Source organism: Girardinichthys multiradiatus, chromosome 22 (assembly GCF_021462225.1).
Source record: "Girardinichthys multiradiatus isolate DD_20200921_A chromosome 22, DD_fGirMul_XY1, whole genome shotgun sequence".
NCBI classification, from domain to species: Eukaryota; Metazoa; Chordata; class Actinopteri; order Cyprinodontiformes; family Goodeidae; genus Girardinichthys; species Girardinichthys multiradiatus.
The window spans coordinates 27,156,154-27,174,797 of NC_061814.1; the positions used below are offsets into that span (position 1 = coordinate 27,156,154).

The 18,644-nt window shown below is 41.1% G+C and overlaps 1 protein-coding gene across 4 annotated transcripts; it reads right to left on the reverse strand.

Annotated features, from left to right (window-relative positions):
* Nucleotides 1-567: 567 nt before the first annotated feature.
* Nucleotides 568-15,420, reverse strand: LOC124859195. Of its 4 annotated transcripts, none has more exons than XM_047351819.1 (3): nt 15,204-15,420; nt 4,692-12,829; nt 568-4,271 (listed from the first exon to the last, which is right to left on the reverse strand). In XM_047351819.1, exons 2-3 carry the CDS (start codon nt 12,630-12,632, stop codon nt 1,242-1,244), a joined length of 10,971 nt encoding a protein of 3,656 aa, XP_047207775.1. In that variant the 5' UTR covers nt 12,633-12,829; nt 15,204-15,420; the 3' UTR covers nt 568-1,241. The 4 variants fall into 4 exon arrangements, with proteins under 4 accessions (XP_047207775.1, XP_047207776.1, XP_047207777.1 ...); XM_047351820.1 differs by having other exon boundaries at nt 568-4,703; nt 5,277-12,829; nt 15,204-15,419; XM_047351821.1 differs by having other exon boundaries at nt 568-4,686; nt 5,260-12,829; nt 15,204-15,419.
* Between the last annotated feature and the right edge of the window lie 3,224 nt (nt 15,421-18,644).

Genomic DNA, 18,644 nt, shown 5'->3' on the forward strand with positions numbered 1-18,644 from the left:
TTCTTTTTATATCGGTGTTACCTAAATGTTGTCAGTCAACTTGTCAGTCCCAGAGAGCCATAGGCCACAAACCAGGAACCAACAACACTGGAACGAGGCCATATCCCCCACACAAACAACACCCCACCAACTGGCCCAAGTCCCATCCAACTCCAGCACACAGCAGCATAGTGGAGACTGTGGGAATGTACCCCACAGAGAGGAACCCCTAGCAAGGTGGTCGCCCCTCAGGCGGGGTGGGTATGGGAGAACTTGGGCCAGCCGAGCCCAGTAAGCACCCTGCCAACAGCCCAGGGCCCAGGGAGCCCGAGGACTAGCAGGCCCCAGCAGATTCACCCAGTCTCTCAACCCTTCCTGGCCACCTACCACAAGGCATGAGTGATATAACCCCAACTAAGCACTACCCAAATTGCCCACCCTATTTAAGGTTTTACCTCACCTATTAACCAGTAGAGACCCCCTGCCCCCCCATCCCACTTACAACCCTGAGCAGAAGAAGCTTTGGGAAAGCAGGCTTCCGTCTTCTTAAAATACCATTGTAAAAATAAAATCCTCCTATTGCAGAAATCTTGCAGAAATCCTTTTTTATTTTAAATTTCACCAATCACATGATGGGAAACATCATGTCTTTTTGTTGTCTGAAAAAGTCCATGTCATGCTACATTCACAGCAACAAAAAAGCACTCCTAGAAACATCTTAAAAAAATAGACTACTGGATAACGTTAAAAACAGCAACAATCTCATCACTGCCATGTCACCATGTTCATTTTGACTCTGTTGCGGCATAGATTAACCATGTGTTTTACCATTTGAAAATTGACTATGAAGAGTTAATATTTAATGCATTTCAAGGCTTTTGCAACAGAAAAAGTGAAGTAGGTCAGTCAATGTTTAAAATGCAATACAAATGCATATTCTTACAAGGACCAAAACACTTTATAACTGGGGAGTTTGTTTATGTAAGGTATGTTCACCGTACGAGAAACGAGATACAGATATTACTGTTAACACAGGAGACATATCTTAGCTTCTGACATTCAAAGTCAAATGGAATGGTAACATAAAATATAGAATATTAACATAGAATAGAGCAAAAAGACATCAGCAGCAGTTTAAGAGCATGTCACAGTGACATCTACAATCAAAATCAAGATTTATTTAATATGAAAAGTTGTTTGAACTTTTTAAGGCTTCATTCATACATTGTATGTTTTGGGATTTTAATTGAATGTTTTTGCTCTCACCAGTCACACACCTCCATGAAGTCTTCTAGTTCACTTATGGCTATAATGTCACGGGGCCGACATTCTGAGTTGGCCGAGAGATCGTTTTCACAAACTGAACTTCTACTAAGCTGGCTATTTGTGTCACACTCAAGAGAAGGGTTGCATGCGTCCGCTGGGCTGTTCACCAAGTTGTGTGTTTTGGTGATATCATTAACTGTGTCCATGTATGGCGTCTTCTCTGGACTGTAGCGATGCCCCTCAGAATTCTGATCTACTCCAGGAACTGGATTTCCGTAGCTGTGGTTTTCCCTCAAGACCTGTTGGTTTTGGTGTAGAGTTGCTGGGATTAATGAGCTGCTCGGGTGCAGAGAGTTGGCAACTGCTGTCTGGTAGTTTTGGGCAGGACTGTGGGAGTTTTGATGAAACCTTAAAGGCTTACTAACACCAGAGACAACGGAGGAGATGGGCTGTTGTTGCTTGATCTGCATTTGTGGTTGGACCTCAGGCTGTTGGTATGCTTGCTGCAGCTGAGGTTGAGAAATGTTCTGTCCAGTCTGGCGCACATTCAGCTGAACATATTTTCCTGTCTCGGGGTCAAAGAAAGTCTTTGTTTTTACTTGAACAGGTACATCCACTACAAAGTATTGACCAGATCCAAGGTCTTGCAAAACCTTACGTTGGGTTGCTGGATAAGATTGGGGATAGTTGGTTGACTCTACATGATATTGTGTCACTGGAGTGGCCGGGTGATTGACATGATGGAGAGTGGGAGAAGAGGACACGTGAGCAACTGTTTGAAGAACTGCAGGTTTGGAAGCAGGGCTACAAGCATGGAGTGAAAAAGCAGAAGCAGCACAAGGAGAGGAACTAGGGATAGAAATGCGGCCAGTGGCATGAGGGGAAGCATGAAGAGAGCAGTGAGAGGATTTGTGATCTTTATGAGAAGAAGGCATGCTAGATCCAACTGTTGGAGCAAGAGCAAAGGCAACAGGGGGAGAAAAATGAGGGGAAGCCACAGCATGGTGGTTGGAAGAGCATACCTCATTGGAGGAGGATGGTGAAGAAGGAAAACTAGAGACTTCTTTAACAACTCCTGTGGGGCTTTCTGTTACAGCCTTGGAAAGTTCTTTCTTTATCCTTCGATAGGTCAACCTTTGAGCTCTGCGCAAGGCTTTCTCACTTTTTGGTGGAACAGTTGGAGGTTTGCCCAGAGAACGAGACACATCACTGCTGAAGCTGCAAACTGATTCAGGTCTGTCATTGTCAAACAGGCCATGCATATCAGTCAAGTCTGCTGCACTGGTTGCAAAGCTCTCTACATCCTCTGACATATTACTGATGACAGAGCGGGATTCATCATCATCCACTGCCATGCTTCTCCTTGAATAGGGTCTTAGATGAGGGATAGAGTTTGAGTAATCTTGTGATGAAGATGGCGAGAGGAAAGTTGCAGACTCACTTATAGCAGAAAAGCGATTTAGTGGGGTCCCTGCATTTCGTCTGATTATCTCCTGGTCTTCCTCTGTTTTATCTGATCGCCCTTCTAATGTTAAACCCATTAAGAAATCCTCTCCAAAGTTCTTATGGAAGTGTGGCTTGACTGACTTTGTGAAAGAGGAACCTCTGTTGGTGTTATCCTTTACCCTGAACATCAAGGGCTTGGTTCCTAGCGCAGGAGAAGAGGTGTTAGAGCGGGGCAGAGATGGAGCTGGGGATGCAGCAGCAGCAGGTCTGTAAGGTCTAGTGTGGTACAACAAGTTATTGGGTGATTCAAGCTCCATTTGTTTCTTATTTTGTTGTTGTAATGGTAAAGGGGAGGGCAACTGTCTTTCTCCGGGTCTCTTCTCTCTGTTGGTTGAGGTGATTGCATAAAATTGGAGGGCATCCGACTTTTGTGCTGCTCTTTTTTCCATCCCCATATGAAGGTATCTTGCTTTTTCTTTGAGAGATGTTAGCTGTTCATCACCTTTTATCTTTTTAGGTTGAATATCATTGTCTGTTTTAGTTAGTGTCGATTCTTGTGCTTTAACACTCTCATGTTTTAAATGCTTTTCTATTTTCCGTTCTCTCGTGATTTTTTCCTTTTCAGCAGATTTTGTTTCATTTTCCAACGTTTTCTGTGATGTAGTTTTCTCTTCCTTTATTGGCTCTTCGGTCTGATGCTGCATTTTGATATGTTCCTGTATCTGTTTGATGCTTCCCTTCTCTGAAACGAGAACAACATTTATCCTCTCTCTTGGTTTTCCATTTGCTTCTTTTTGATTATGTGCAACTATCTCTTTAACCTGTTTAACTTGCCTTTGCTCTTCAATCAAAGATGTTGTCCTTTGTTGCTTTTCTTGTGCAACCCTTTTCCGGTCCTCCTCTAAGTCTCGTTTTTGCTGTTTGTCTTGTACAGTTCTTTTCTGTTTCTCCCGATGTGCAGCTTTCCTCTGTTGCTCATTGTGTGCAGCTGTTCGTTCTTGCTCATCTATGTCTCTTCTTGTTTGTTCTTCGGGTGAAACTATCCTTTGCTTGTTATTTTGAGCAACTCTTTGTTGTTCTTCCTTTACTTCTCTTTGCTTCTCTTCTTGTGCAGCTTTTCTGTGTTGTTCATGTGCTTCTTCTGTCTGTTCCAATTGTGAAGGTCTTCTTTGTTTTTCTTCTGTTGCTTTCCGCTGTTGCTCATCTTGCAATGATCTCTTTTGCTGCTGCTCTGCTTCTCCGTGTTGTTTTTGTTCAGTTTTCCTCTCCTGCTCGAATGCACCTTTCCTCATATGTGGTCCTTCTGTGAGTCTCATTTGCTGCTCCGCTGCTTCTTTTCTTTGTTGTTCTTCATGAGCATATTGTCTTCTGAACTCTTCTTCTTCAAGCCTCTTTTGTATCTCCATGTGTGCAGCCCTCTTTTGCTGTTCCTCTACCTTTCTTTTCTTTTGCTCTTCTTCTGCAAGCCTCCTCTGTTGTTCTACTTGCGCATCCCTTTTTTGCTGCTCCTCTGTTACTCTTCTTTGTTGTTCTTTGTGTGCATCTTGTCTCCTTTGCTCTTCCTCTGCAAGCCTCTTTTGTTGCTCCAGTTGTGCAGCTCTCCTTTGCTTCTCCTCTGCTGCTCTTCTTTGTTGTTCTTCATGAGCATTTTGTCTTCTTTGCTCTTCTTCTGCAAGCCTTTTTTGCATATCCAATTGTGTGGCCCTTCTTTGCTGCTCCTCTACCTTTCTTCTTTTTTGCTCTTCTTCTGCAAGCCTCCTATGATGTTTCATTTGCACAGCTCTTTTTTGCTGCTCCTCTATTACTCTTCTTTGTTGTTCATCGTGTGCAGCTTTTTTTCTTTGCTCTTCTTCCTCAATCCTTCTTTGTTGCTCCAGTCGTGCAGCCATCCTTTGCTTCTCCTCAGCTTCTCTTTTTGGTTGTTCTTCATGTGCAGCTTTCCTTCTTTGGTCTTCTTCTGCAAGCCTCCTTTGGATCTCCATATGTGCAGCCCTCCTTTGCTGCTCCTCTACCTCTCTTCTCAGTTGTTCTTCAAGTGCAGCTTTCCTCTTTTGCTCTTCCTCTGCAAGCCTCCTTTGTTGCTCCAGTTGTGCAGCTGCCCTTTGCTGCTCCTCTCTTTCTCTTCTTTGTTGTTCTACATATGCATCTTGTCTTATTTGCTCCTCTTCTGCAATCCTCTTTTGTATTTTCATTTGTGCAGCCCTCTTTTGCTGCTCCTCTTCATCTCTTCTCTGTAGTTCTTCATGTGTAACTATCCTCTTTTGCTCTTCCTCTGCAAGCCGCCTATGTTGTTCTACTTGCACAACTCTTTTTTGCTGCTCCTCTGCAACTCTTTGTTGTTCTTCATGTGGAGCTTTCCCTTTTTGCTCTTCCTCTGCAAGCCTCCTTTGTATTTTCATTTGTGCAGCCCTCTTTTGCTGCTCCTCTAGCCCTCTTCTCTGTTGTTCTTCATGTGCAACTTTCCTCAGTTGCTCTTCCTCTGGAAGCCTCCTTTGTTGCTCCTCTCCTGCTCTACTCTGTTGTTTTTCATGTGCAGCTTTCCTTCTTTGCTCTTCCTCTGCAAGCCACCTTTGCTGCTCCTCTACCTCTCTTCTCTGTTGCTCTTCATGTGCAGCTTTCCTGTGTTGCTCTTCCTCTGCAAGCCACTTTTGCTGCTCCTCTACCTCTCTTCTCTGTTGTTCTTCATGTGCAGCTTTCCTTCTTTGCTCTTCTTCTGTTACACTGCTTTGTGGCTCCACTTTCGCAGCTCTTTTTTGTTGTTTTTCTGCTGCTCTTCTTTGTTGTTCTTCATGTAAAGTTTTTCTTACATGTTTTTCTTCTGCAAGCCTACTTTGTAGCTCCATTTGTGCACCCATCTTTTGCTGCTCCTCTACCTCTCTTCTCTGTTGTTCTTCATATGCAACTTTTCTCTGTTGCTCTTCTTCTGCAGCCCTTCTTTGGTGCTCCTGTGCTAATGGAGCCTCTACTTCTGTCTTGGCTGTGGATGACTTGTTTTTAACTGTTTGATCTACATGACTTTCATTGTCTAACAAACATATGTTCATTTTGGTATTCATTTTTTCTTGCCTTTCTTTGTCTCCCAGTTTGAACATCCCAGTTCTTTGGTGTTCCTTCTCCATGATAGGAAACACTAGTAATTTGGGCTCTTTATTGGCAGCTATGGAACCGATCTCTGTCTTATTTGGCAAGCTATGGGTTTTCACAGAGAGGTCTTGTGGGTCTTCAGTAAACACAGGACATCTGCTACGACGGGTCTGTATTAGAGGGAAGAACCCTTCCTTTTTGTTTGGAGGGAATTGCTGAACCTGCGGTATTTCTTTATCCTCTGAAACAATCACCTTTAATCTGGCATAGTCTGCAATAGCTGATATCTCAGGTATTGCAGACACTCTTTCTTTTGGTTTTGATTTAATTTCAGATGTTTCTTGAGCTAAATGTGTGTTTGTTAAATGGTGATTACTTGAATTCTGTCTTTTGATTGCAGAGGAGTCACACTGGTTCTCCTCATTGTGTTTTCTGGTGGGATTAGATTGGCTTGCCTCCATTTTTTTATTATTATTCGAACATTGAAAAGGAACTGTATTATCCTTATTTTCCAAATTTTTCCTTGTCAAGTTCTCAGCCTGAATATTTGTTAAACTTGACTGATCTGCTTTTCTTTCATTTGGATCCACAGTGAACACAAATACATCACTGTTTTGTTCCTTTTGCAGTTCATTGCCAATAAATGTCTTGTTGTGTAATAGCTCCAGAACGCCCATTCCCTTTGAATCATTTTTGGCTGTAATATTGTTATGAGACATGTTGCTTGTCTCTGCTGGCCCTTGTACTTGAAAATATTCTGTTTCCACAAGCTGTACATCAGATTCAGATTTTTTGTCTTCAGCTTTAATATGTTCACTGGTTGTGTTTGCATTGTTCTGTTTATCGCTTGCCTTCAATGAATTAGACAGTTTCCTCACGCTGGATAATACTTTCTGTACAGCTAACTTTTCCTCCAGACTGTCTTTCACTTTCTGCTCACTCTTAGCTTGCATCAAGTTTTCAGAACAATGTCCATTATTTGAAATCTTGGCTCTTCCTTCACTGATAGATGTTGCAACTTGTTTCTGTTCATAGGCAGACTCCAGATTGGAAGGAATGGTTTTGATGTCACATTTTTCTGACATGTTCACATTATCTTTTGTACCTCCCGCTGGCACTACTCGGATAGCAATGTTGTTGATATGTACACTAGTATCATCTTGACTATATTCTTCAATGTATGTTTCATTGGTTTGCATGTTTTGAGACACACATCTAGTTTCATTCCTTGGTGAATTTTTAGAAGGACTGCCAATACTGAATGAGCTCGGTGAGGTAGAGGGGCAGATGTTATCTCCTGGTAATGGTGCACATTGCCCATCTTTGTTATTGCTTTTGGAAAGATTTTTACCTGTTGTCATATCATCTTTCACTGACCGATCATTGTCAACTTTGTTGACTTTGTCACAAGATACTTCATTCATAAATGGCTTTTGCATTTTCTGTTGACTTTCCTCGTCCCCTCTCTTTGTCTGTCTAGAGCTTTCTGACAAATGTTCCTTCGGTATTTTAACAGTGACATCTTTTGTTTCTTCTAGAGTTACGTCCATTTGATGGCGAAGCAGTTGAGTTTCGGCCAACAATTTATCTTTAACAGAAACAGTCACTGCTTCTGGTTGTCTCTTTGTTTGGAGTTCTGCAATAATGGTACAACTGTTGAGATGAAGATCTGCCATTTCTGCTGTTACCTCTCTGTTAATCGCCCCCAAGGTTAATGCGTCTTGCACATTCCCTGAATAACTATTCTTACCAAGAGTAGCCTCATCTTCTTTCATTATTGGTTGACTCTTTTTTGAATCCTTTGCCTTCACTAAGACTTCTACTTCTTCTTGGCTGGGAATCTCTTCAAATGATTTATTGCCCTCTTTTTCTGATGCAATGGTTTGTTTTTCAGCATTGTTATTCTGCGGGCCAGTGCTCACCGTCAGCTTCCTTTCTACTACAGTTACCATGATCCCCATAATCTGCACGCTGTCATCTGTTACAGAGGGTTCTTTCTGATTTACACAATCTGCATGTTCTAAATCTACTTGAGCTGCTTCTTTCTTCTTAGTATCCTCTTTGGTCACAGGTTTGGAGATACTTGCACATTGTGCTAGGTCTTGTTTTGTTTTGTCAAGAGTTTCATCGTTAACTACTTGTTGCAGTTCACAGGTCTGTTTTCTTGATGTTTTTATGTGATTTGCTTCTTTTTGTTGCAATACTTCAGGTTCTTTTTGCACACAGCTCTCAGCAGAGCTCACAATGGTACCTGTTGGTTGGATTGTTCTTGTGGGTTTTTGTAGGCAGTCGACTGTTGTTGCACCACTACCACCCACTGTATCAGAGCTCAGAGAAAAAGCAAACTTGGCTGGCTCTTTTTGTACTCCTGAAGACTCTTCGTGATGCATTGGTGTGATCTTATTGGACACTGTGCTTTCATGCTTCTTAGGCACTTCCTGTGAATGAGGCCTCTGCCGAATATTAACACTCTGACCACTTGCTAACTGCTTGGTGGAGCTTTTGCCTATAAAACCTTCTGGTAAAGTAAATCCCTTTTCTTTTATTGCAGAAATCTCTTTTTCAGCATGAGCTTTTATTTTGGAAGTCAGTATCTCCTGCTTAGTTTGAGCTTTCTCCTTTTGAGATAAAGCTCTAGAAACAGCCATATGTTTGCCTGTGCTGATATGTTGATCAGCTGATTTTCTTTCATGTTTAACAGAAACAGAGTCTTTTTGCAGTGAAGTTGTGTCTTTAATAGCATCACATTTTTCCAATTTCTGACCACTGTTTTCCTTCAATTTCTCAGCTACATTTCCTCTGTTTGCTTTATCACAATGAGATCTGGATAATTGTGGGGTATTTAACGATTCTCTGTGGTCACACTGACTTCCTGTCTCCTCGCTGTGTTTAAAGCTGGTAATGCTTCCCTTATTTTCAGTTTCTAGTGTCAAAAATAAGTCATTAAGACAAGGTCCATCAACTGATTTTAAATTATTTCCTGTCCCAGCTTTAGTTTTGTTGCCATCATTTGAGGAAACACTTTCCATGACTGGCCCTTTGGTGTTGTTTGCTGATTCTGCATGAGTAAAACCATATTTCTCCCTAAGCCGTTCATAATCATCAACAACTGCATGGATTTGCAGTTCAGCTGGATGATTCTGGTTTTTGCTGCTAGTATATGTGTTTATAGGATCATCATTCTTCAACGTAACTTCTTCTTTAGTAAAAAGAATGTTTCTCACTTTTTCTTTTTGCTCTCCTTTCATTTTCTCCTTTATTTTAGCTAACTCTGCTTTGGCTTTAGCTAACTCTGTCTTCACTTGCTCGACTCTGTCTGGTTCCTGTCTGACTTGTTGTTTTGATGCAAGCTTAGCGGAGAGTTTAGCTGACTTCTCCAGCAGCTTCTCTGTTTTTGATAGCTCAGATTCCTTTTTCTCCAGGTTTTCTTCCAGCTTTGCCTTTTCTGCTCTTGTGTTTTCAGTGCCACATGTAGATGATGTAGCCCTCTCTAATTCTATTTGATGTGTCTGACTTGACTCTTTCTCCTCCCTAGCTTCTCTGACATCCTCAACTTTCATGTGGTCTGTTTTGACCTCCAACACTTCCACCTCCATTCTCTTGATGTCTCTTGTTTTAGTTTGTGGCTCTTTTATCTGCTCTTTTTGTTCGCCTCTGATCTGTTCTGCTTTAACCTTTTCCATCTTGATTTTTTCTGCCACCATCTGCTCTCCTTCAACCTTTTCTGTGCCCTGCTGTTTTTCCTCAGCTTGCACACCACCGGCCTGTTCATGGTTAACTTGGTTTATTCTGACCCACTCAGGCGCCTCAGTCATTGCCAGTTCGGTTTTTATGTGTTCCTTTTTTAGCCTCTCTGTTTCAGCTTGTTCTGTTTTGAGCTTCTCGGGGACTTTTTCTGTCACATTTGTAGGCTCGTCTGCTAGCTCCTGAACTATTTCTTTTTCAGCCTGTATCTGCTTCTCTTCTTTTGGCGGAAAACATTTGTCTCTTAACTTTTCTTTATGTTGATCTTTCCTGTCCTCTGTTTTAACTATATGATCTTGTTTGACTTGTCTTATATTTTGCAGCTCTGTTGGTTCTGATTTGGACTCTTGTGTTTTGACAGTTTCTAACCCAGTTTGCTCAGCTGAAATAAACCCAGCTGATTCTGTTTTTGGTGGCTTTGCATCATACTTCTGCTGAGTTTTTGCCAGCTCTGCTTGGGGATATTGGGGTTTCTTGTGGGATGCCATCACCTGTTCATATTTGGTGTCTACAGTCTGTGTGTTCTTTACCTGATTTGTCATAGCGACGGTAGATGGAGTAGATGTTGGATTTAGTTTAGTATGTTTTATTTCATTTAGAACTGGAATATTTTGTTTGATATGACCTGTTTTTATCATTGTCATTGGTTTGTCTGATGTAAAATAAAGTTTTTGTTGGTCTCTACCATACTGATCAGTAAACCTATTATAATTCTGAGTTAAATTGACTGTTTTTAGTTGTTTCTTCTTTCCATCATGCACATTTTCATGCTTTGAGCTTTCCAATAAAGATATTGTCTCCTGTGTCACTGCGGAAACATTTCTTTTGAGATGGGTGTTTTCTGTATCTTGGCTATTTAATTGTCTCCAGTTATCCTGCAAGGATATATTTTTGTTTTCTTTGAGCTGCTCATATATGTCCACCTTAGTGATCACCCTTCCTGTAGTTTCATTGGAAGCTTGGACTGTATTTCCTTTACCTATTAGATATTCTTTGTGTTGATAGTTTTCAACGTTCATCCTTGCTTTTTCCGCAGCTGAGTTAGACTGCATGACTTCTTCTGCAGATCCATAAATATCTTGCCTATAGGGAGTAAATGATGCAAGAGTTTTATTGAGATGCTGCCCATTTCCTGCCACCTGATTGTTGAAGTATTTTGAAGACACGAAGCCACTGAATGCAGAGCCGTAACCCATCTGACCTTGCATCGGAGCTGCCTGGTAATTGCTGGCAGTGTTTTCTTGATATTGCCCTGTGTTTACTTTCACAGGGGGAGAGGTCTGGGTTGTAAGTCCAGGGGTGTGATACTGGTTCACAGCAGAGTTTGTCCTTCTGTGTGCTTCTGGCTGGAGACACTGCATATCTGAATCAGTAAATACAGTTTCATGAAGTTCATGGACAGAGGACTGTTGGTTCTTTGTCGCTGTATCCAAGCCTTTGAATTTGGTTGGACTGTAGGTGCTTTTTACTCTTTTTCTGTTGTCCTTCAAATTGAAGAGAAGGCTCGTGGCTCGGGATCTGTAGTTGGACATCCTGATGTCTGGAGTTGCTCCTCGGCTTTCAGCTCGCACTGGAGGATGTTCTACTGGTTGAGAGGAAACTTCATGCTGGTGTAAATGGGATGTCTCTGCGTCCCGATGTTGATGGACTGAAGGTGTGAGCAGCTGACCAATTCTAAATGGATTTGCTGTGTTACTGCTGACAACATTAGTGTCCACTGTCAATGCATTGTTGCTTAAGTGAACCCAACTGTCATTCCCACTGAACACTCCTTGTTGATTAGTCATATTATGCTCTGACATCATTTTAACCTTCTGCTGCAGAGCTTTGACAGAACTAATTGTGTCTCTGACACGTCGAGACATCTCAGTTGAGGGCGATGCAGTTGACGGGCGGTGGGATGGGAGTTTGTTAGTCCCCAGTCTCTGTGTCCACTTCCTGTGTGGATGATGAACTGTCAGCTCCGACTCACAGCGTTTCTCCACTGCTGAAGCTCTCTGAAGCTGAGAGGAAGTTGAGATGGAGCGTGGAGCCGTCAAAGGAACCGGTAATCCAAGGTGGTTCTTTTGGTGTCTGAAATCTCTATGATGACTGTGTGCTGGATTTTCAAGATAAAGTTCATTGTACATTGGTGTCTGATACCATTTAGGAAACTCTGAGTAATGCATAAAGCCTGCTGCTTCTGCTGGCTGGAAGGGAAACCTGTTATAGTCTCTCCATAACCTGAAGGGACTGAACTCACTGTGGATAAAGAAGTTGGAGCTACCATTGACCTGTGAAGACATGCTGTGTTTAGTTTGTGATGACCTCATAAAGCTGTGAGATATTTGGGCCATTGTTTCTGCTTCAGAGGAATAGAAGTTTGCGTCTCGAGATGACAATAGCCCAGCACGATGGAAATGATGACTGTTGAAATTTTGCTGGTAAGAGAATTCAGAAAGTTCTCTCTGAATACTCATGAGAGCTGATTTATCCCAACTTGTCCCATCATCCCGCTCCTTAATCTTATGGTCCATTTCCACTCCATCTCTGTGCCCATCAGAGTCAAACGCCCTGGTGAGAGAAGAAACTCTTGAGTGGCTTCTGCGTTGCTGTGAACTTAACTCTGTGGCTCCGTTGCTGAGGAAGGACAGATCCTCCTCCATCTGAGACTTGCCCAACTGCGATGTTTCCACTAAGGACTGCTGGAATGTGGCAGAAACCATACCCTGTGTTCTTTCCCCACAAGCCTCCCACTGCGGACCTCTGTGGATCTCCGCTCTATACATCCCACCAGTGATCCAGTCCTGTCCATATTGCTGCACCCTGACGTTGAAATTGTCCTGTGCAGTTCTCTTTCGGTCGTCCCTTTCTCTCTCCTCGCTGCCTCTGCAAAAAGCCAGCTGTCTGTCTGAGTTGGTGCTCGGCGAAGACAAACTGAGGTCAGAGTCGTTATAAACAGCCTCGTCTCCAATACAAAGGCTTCTAAATGCTCTGTCTGTCAGATTACTGACCTCCCGATCAGTCTCATCCAGGAAGGACCCTCCACTCGACGCGTCACTGAAGCCTCCATCGCTGTGCTTCCTATGCCCACCACTCTTTCGGCTCGAGCGGCGCTTCTCATTTGAGGTCATGATGCAGACTTACAGACGAAAAACTCTGTTTTTAGTTGTTCAGTCATTCATGCAAATATAGACCTTAATGTTTCGCTATGTTTGTGCTGGTGGAGCTGATGCACCTGGAGTTTGGGTACTCTGTTCAGGATTTGCTCCAAAGGCATTGTCTGTTTTAGTTTGCCTCTGCACTAATAATACTTGAATCTGCTGCTTCCCTGGAAGAAAAAAAAAGACAAGAGAATCAGCCCAGACTGGATAACATTACCATAAAAACTTTAGAAGAAATAAAGCTTTGATTTGTGCGAAGGGTGTGTTTTCAGCTTGATGCTAAATTTAAAATGCACTGCCTTTCAAAGGTATTCACACTTATTTAACCTTTACACATTTTGTCACATAACAACAACAAAGTTTATTGTATTTCATTTGGATTTTATGTGACAGACCAACAAAACGAAGCACATAATTGTGAAGTGAAAGGAAAATTAGGACAATGGTTCATACCTCCAATATAAAGCCAAAGCTTGCACAGAATGATTTAGGTCAAAGAATGTGTTCTAGAAAGGCCTAGTCAAATTTGAGAACTAAACCCAAATCTGTGGTAAGATTTGGTAATCGATGTTCACTCATGCTAACAGTTGTAGGTGTTAGCAAAGTTAGAGACATACTGTGTGCCTAAAGTTGTAACTGCAGCAAACAGTGGTTAACTATAAGCTTTGACTCAGGGGGGCTAAATACAAACACACGCCACACGTTTTAGATTTCCATCTTTGAAAAAGGTTTAAAACCATCTATCCTTTTTAGTTAAACTTTACGATTGTGCACTACTTTGTGTTGGTCTAGTTTGACAAAATGTGAAACAGATAAAAGCTTATGAAGAGCTTTTTAAAGCACTATATGCATAACGCTTTTTCCAGTTTAAGCTCATTTTAGCTCTGTCACTGCAATGTTTCATTTATGATAAGGGGTCTTTTTCCCCTTTTGAACTAAGCAGCAATGTACTGTATGTGGTTCTGAAAACAGCTTTGTAAATCCTTTCACTCAATCACTGTGACCTTCAGGGATATGTTGTGAAGAAAACTACCCTGTTGCTAGGCTCAGAAAGGACAGACTCACGTGAATTATTTTGGGTGACCAAGACGCATCATTGCAGATTTAACAGAGCCCACACACGCAAACACACGCATACACATTGATTTTGCATCTAAAGACAGATGTTGATGCTTATTTGCCAATAATTTAAGGCCTGGACAACATAAAAAAGTTCAATTTAATTTTGGCAACAGCAGTTTGGAAGAAATAGTAATATATATGTTTGAGAACAGTAACGCAGGATCCACTTAAAACTAATCTTGGAAAAGTCATTCAGTTTATTATAGAGTGAGCAGGTGGAAAGTAGAATACCCTGTACCAGAAGTACACATACTTCTAATTTTAGGCTTCAGAGGTAAGATTAGATAATTAACGGCAGATAAAGTTAATAAAAATCAAACAGGTTTTATGACACTTAAAATTGTCTTTAAAATGTGCATTAAAAAATGAAGCAGGTTTATTGATGGCTACAAAGCCTGTTCTTAGACAATTAAATCGTTTTAATGTACAAATGTTAATTATACACCACATGGCCAAAAATTTGTGAGTTTAGAATTGTTCTCGCTTATCTTAGATCATTTATAACCTGGAAACTGACTGTTTTTGTACACACATTATTTCACTGGCCTTACAGTTTGCACTTATCTATATTTACAAAAAATGATTTAATATTTTAATATTATCAGTACTGTATATGCTAACATACAACTTGTATTATGTTTTCTTCTCCTGAGGTGTTTATCTCACTTTTAAGACATCACTCATGAATTTCAGACAAAATGTTAGTAGATTTCAAGGTAACTTAGTATTATTATGTGCATCATGTGCTTAAATGAGTGTGACTGCCAAGAAGATGTCACCCTACTCAGAATATCCAGCGTGAATCATTAATATTCTCTGATTGGATTGTCATTCATTTTATGCTCATCTTCACACATGCTAGGTCAGCACCAAATTGGACTAATACTAGAAAATTTGGACTAATAATTGCCTTTTGAACTTTAAATTCAGAAAACAGTTTAAACAATAATACAGCCTTTTGCTGGCAGCAGTCAGATTGTTGGAAATAAATATTAATACTAAACCACATATTTCATACAATATTAATTAAAATCAGGCACAGCTATGAGAAGTTTCCTTACTCCGATGGTGTTTTACACAGCGATAATCTCCCCTCTAGCTGTCAAGATGATTTTTCATTCTTGCATGTGACAGGTTTATTTTTGTCCAGTGACGGTCTTGCAGCTCTAAAACCTGATACCAAAGAGGAGTAAATTTCAGCTGTGGTCCGGTGGAAGGCTGTAACAACTTCGTGGCTCTCTCTTCGTAGAACAGAATGGCCTAAATGCTTTAAGATAGCAGCAACGTTAAAAAAAAACCTCAGTCAGAGGAGGTTAGGATTAAAGATTTTTTCACACTTTTATGTGAATTGGCATTTACTTAAAGTCCTTACTTACATTTTTTAATATGAAACAATACACAACAAGCCCATAATCTTACCTTCCAGGTTTATAATCCATAATTTCTGGGACTGTTTATTAACGCCCTCTCCCCAAAAAAAAGAAGGCCTTACTGATGTAATCCTGGACTGTCACCTCACAAAACCACTCTCTGGGAGATCCAGGCTAGTCCTGTTAAAAACAATCCAAATCCACGTTTGGGTTCACGATGAGATCTCTGAGGATCTGAGCAGCAGCAGGCAGTGGAACTCAAGACAGGAAACCAGACAGAAATAGAGGAACTGTCCCACAGAGAGCGTCCACCATGGGGCCACAGAATGAGGGCTTGAGCTTAGCATGTGGGTCTGTGAGATGCTTCGGTGTCAAGTGTCAGATGGATGAAACAAACAGCCTCTAAACTATTTATAAATCTGGTCAGCTATGTTGGCCATTAGCAGGGACAGCCAACTGTGAGTAAACTGGGGAAGTCAGTCAGAAGGTTGTGCGAGGGGACAAAAATCACATTTTCTGAAGATGTGTCGATGGGTGAAGGGTGGGTTAGGACTGCCCCAGGAGGGTTATAGTTTGTAGACATAAATAGGCCATAGTCTCATTGAACAGAGCTGACGGAGTAGATGGACTGTAAACAAGTGGCCTTTGGTCAACACCCACAACATCACAGCAAAAATGGTTGAAGCTAAGACAAAGTAAGACATTGCTTGGCAAAATTATTCACAACCCTCAAACCTTTTCAGTTTGTCACATTGCAAACTGAAACTTCAATACATTTTAACATTTTACAGCTAAACACAAAGCAGAAGCATAGTTGTGAGTTGAATGGAAAATGATGGGTATTTGAAAAAAAATATTACAAGTAAAAATCTGAAAAGTGTGACACATTTAAATTTAGCGCAATGGAAACAGTACTTTGTTCAGCCAACATTTGAGGTATGTCTGGTGACAAATTTCCATTATGCTTTGCAAAATAACTCAAACTCAGTCTGATAAGATGGATAGTTTGATGAACAAATTTTCATGTCTTGTCATGGCTGTATGTTTTGGGTTGTTGTCCTGCCGGAAGGTAGACCACTGCCAGTCTTGTTTCTGTTGCCGCCTCTGACAAGTTTTCTTCCAGGACTGCCTGGTATTTAGTTCCATCCATAATCCCATCAGCTTTCTCTCCATACTAAGAAAGTGTCCTACCCACATGATGCTGCTATCACCTTGTTTTAGGGGGGGGTTGTATGTTCTAGACAATGTGCCCCACATAGCATTTTGCATGTAGGACCAAAAAGCTCAGTTTCGATCTCGTCTCACCCAAGCACCTTTTTTCACTTGTTTTCTGTGTCTCCTATAAGACAATGCCATCACCTTTTCAGAAAGGCCAGCCTTGTGAAGTGCATGACTAATAGCTATCCTCTGCAAAGTCTCCCACCTGAGCTGTAGACTTCTGCAGCTCCTCAAGAGTTACATCTTGGCCACTTCTGATTAATCTTCTCCTGAAATGGTCAGCTTAAATGGACAACCACGTTTTAGTCGCCTTGCAGTTGTGACACACACGGTGTAAAAAAATGCTGTAAATGAAGTGTCATTATGTTTGCAATAGATCTGACCCACATACAGAGAACACTCCGGAGAACAGAATATATAGAAGATGTTTATTGTGACAAAGATAATCAGGAACGTAACGGATGATTCTCCAACTGTATGGAAAGAAGGGAAGGGAACTGGTGAAAATAGGGAACTGAATGATGTCGAACTTAGAACAAGGAATTAATGCAATTAAGAGAACAGCTTACTAAATAAGTGTGGTCAGGTCAGCAGGGGAAGAGGCATTCAGAATCCAGGTTTGTAGAAGTTTCTTTAGGTGCTGTTTAGTGTGAGCTCAGAGCAAACAGGAAAGTTCGGTGTGCAGATGCTTACATTGGAAGGTGGACAGGGTACGCTTACGGCTTGGTCCAGGAGGCAGAGGTAGCAGGAAACTGCCAGCTAGATTCGAATCCCAACGAAGACAGTAGATAGGAAATTAAATCCTCTGAACATAGCCTTGATCATCCAGGAAGAAATCCAGACACGTAGTCAGTACTCAGTGACATAAATTGAGGTCAAAGAACAAAACATAAACTTAGTGTTTGGCTTGCGCTTGATACCACTGTGGGCAAAACACTCTAGCATCAAAGTCCTGGCAGCCTCCTGCTTAAGTACTCCTCAAAGTAATCAGTAAAATAAGTCGCACCTGTCACCCAGCACACCTGAGAACTCCAGCATCATCTGAAAACACTGAACACATGTAGCAAGCACAAAACAAAAACACAAACACAACCCAGATCCTGACACAAAGTGTGCTTTCAAAAATGGAAGTGTTAATCATTTATTTTAATCAATCAATGCAGTGAATGAAGAAAAGAGAAATCTAAATCAAATCAATATTTAGTGTGACCACCGTTTGCCTTCAAAACAGCATCAATTCTTCTAGGTCCACTTGAACACAGTTTTTGAAGGAACTCGGCTGCTAGGTTGTTCCAAACATCTTGGAGAACTAACCACAGATCTTCTGTGGATGGAGGCTTTCTCACATCCTTCTGTCTCTTCATTTAATCCCAGACACACTCCATGATGTTGAGATCAGGGCTCTGTGGGGTCCATACCATCACTTCCAGCAAGTCTTGTTCTTCTTTACAATGAAGCTAGTTCTTAATGATGTTGGCTGTATGTTTGGGTTCGCTCACTTAGCATTTTGTAAATTGATAAAAATAAACAATCATTATTTATATTTCTGAAAGCATTCTGTTTACAGCATTTTTTTTACACATGCCTAAAACGTTTGCACAGTACTATACATATATATATATATATATATATATATATATATATATATATATATATATATATATATATATATATATAATTATTTTGAAGGTTCGGCATGTTTTCACAACTTTATGGCTTTTGATAAATTTACTTTAAAGAAACACTTCCAACATTTTAGTCTTCACACTATCTCCACACCATATGTAATCAAAGTTTTAATGTCTGATCTCCCTGACTACAACCTTCCTCACCCCAATAAAAAAATACCATAAGCCACAGGAAGGGGAGGAACTGTATCTCCCTCTTTCACTCCTTTCTTCCTCTTCTCCAACCGCCTGCTGCTATAATAGGAGATTGCTGCAGTGAACTGCTCCCTGGGATTGTTGGCGGGGCTGTAGTGCTGCCCGGGTTGGATGATGGACACACACACATGGGCCTTAATGGAGACACACTCGTTCACATATGCATGCACAAGCGCACATACAAACTAGGAGTGCTAGATGAAAGGCTGAGGCAGTAGAGAAACCTCTTGTCTCATTTTAAAGCACCAGAGACGTTCATTTCTAGATTTCTTTTATGACAAAGTAATTTAAAATGTACAGTTCATTGCTGACTCTTTGTTTTGCTACTTTCCCTTTTAGTATAAACCACTAAATGTTTTTAATTAAAGAAGATTTTACAAAAGAACTGG

Bases quoted from the DNA above. Each gene is read 5' to 3' on its own strand.
- LOC124859195 (XM_047351818.1), bottom strand. From the start codon at position 12,632: ATGACCTCAAATGAGAAGCGCCGCTCGAGCCGAAAGAGTGGTGGGCAT.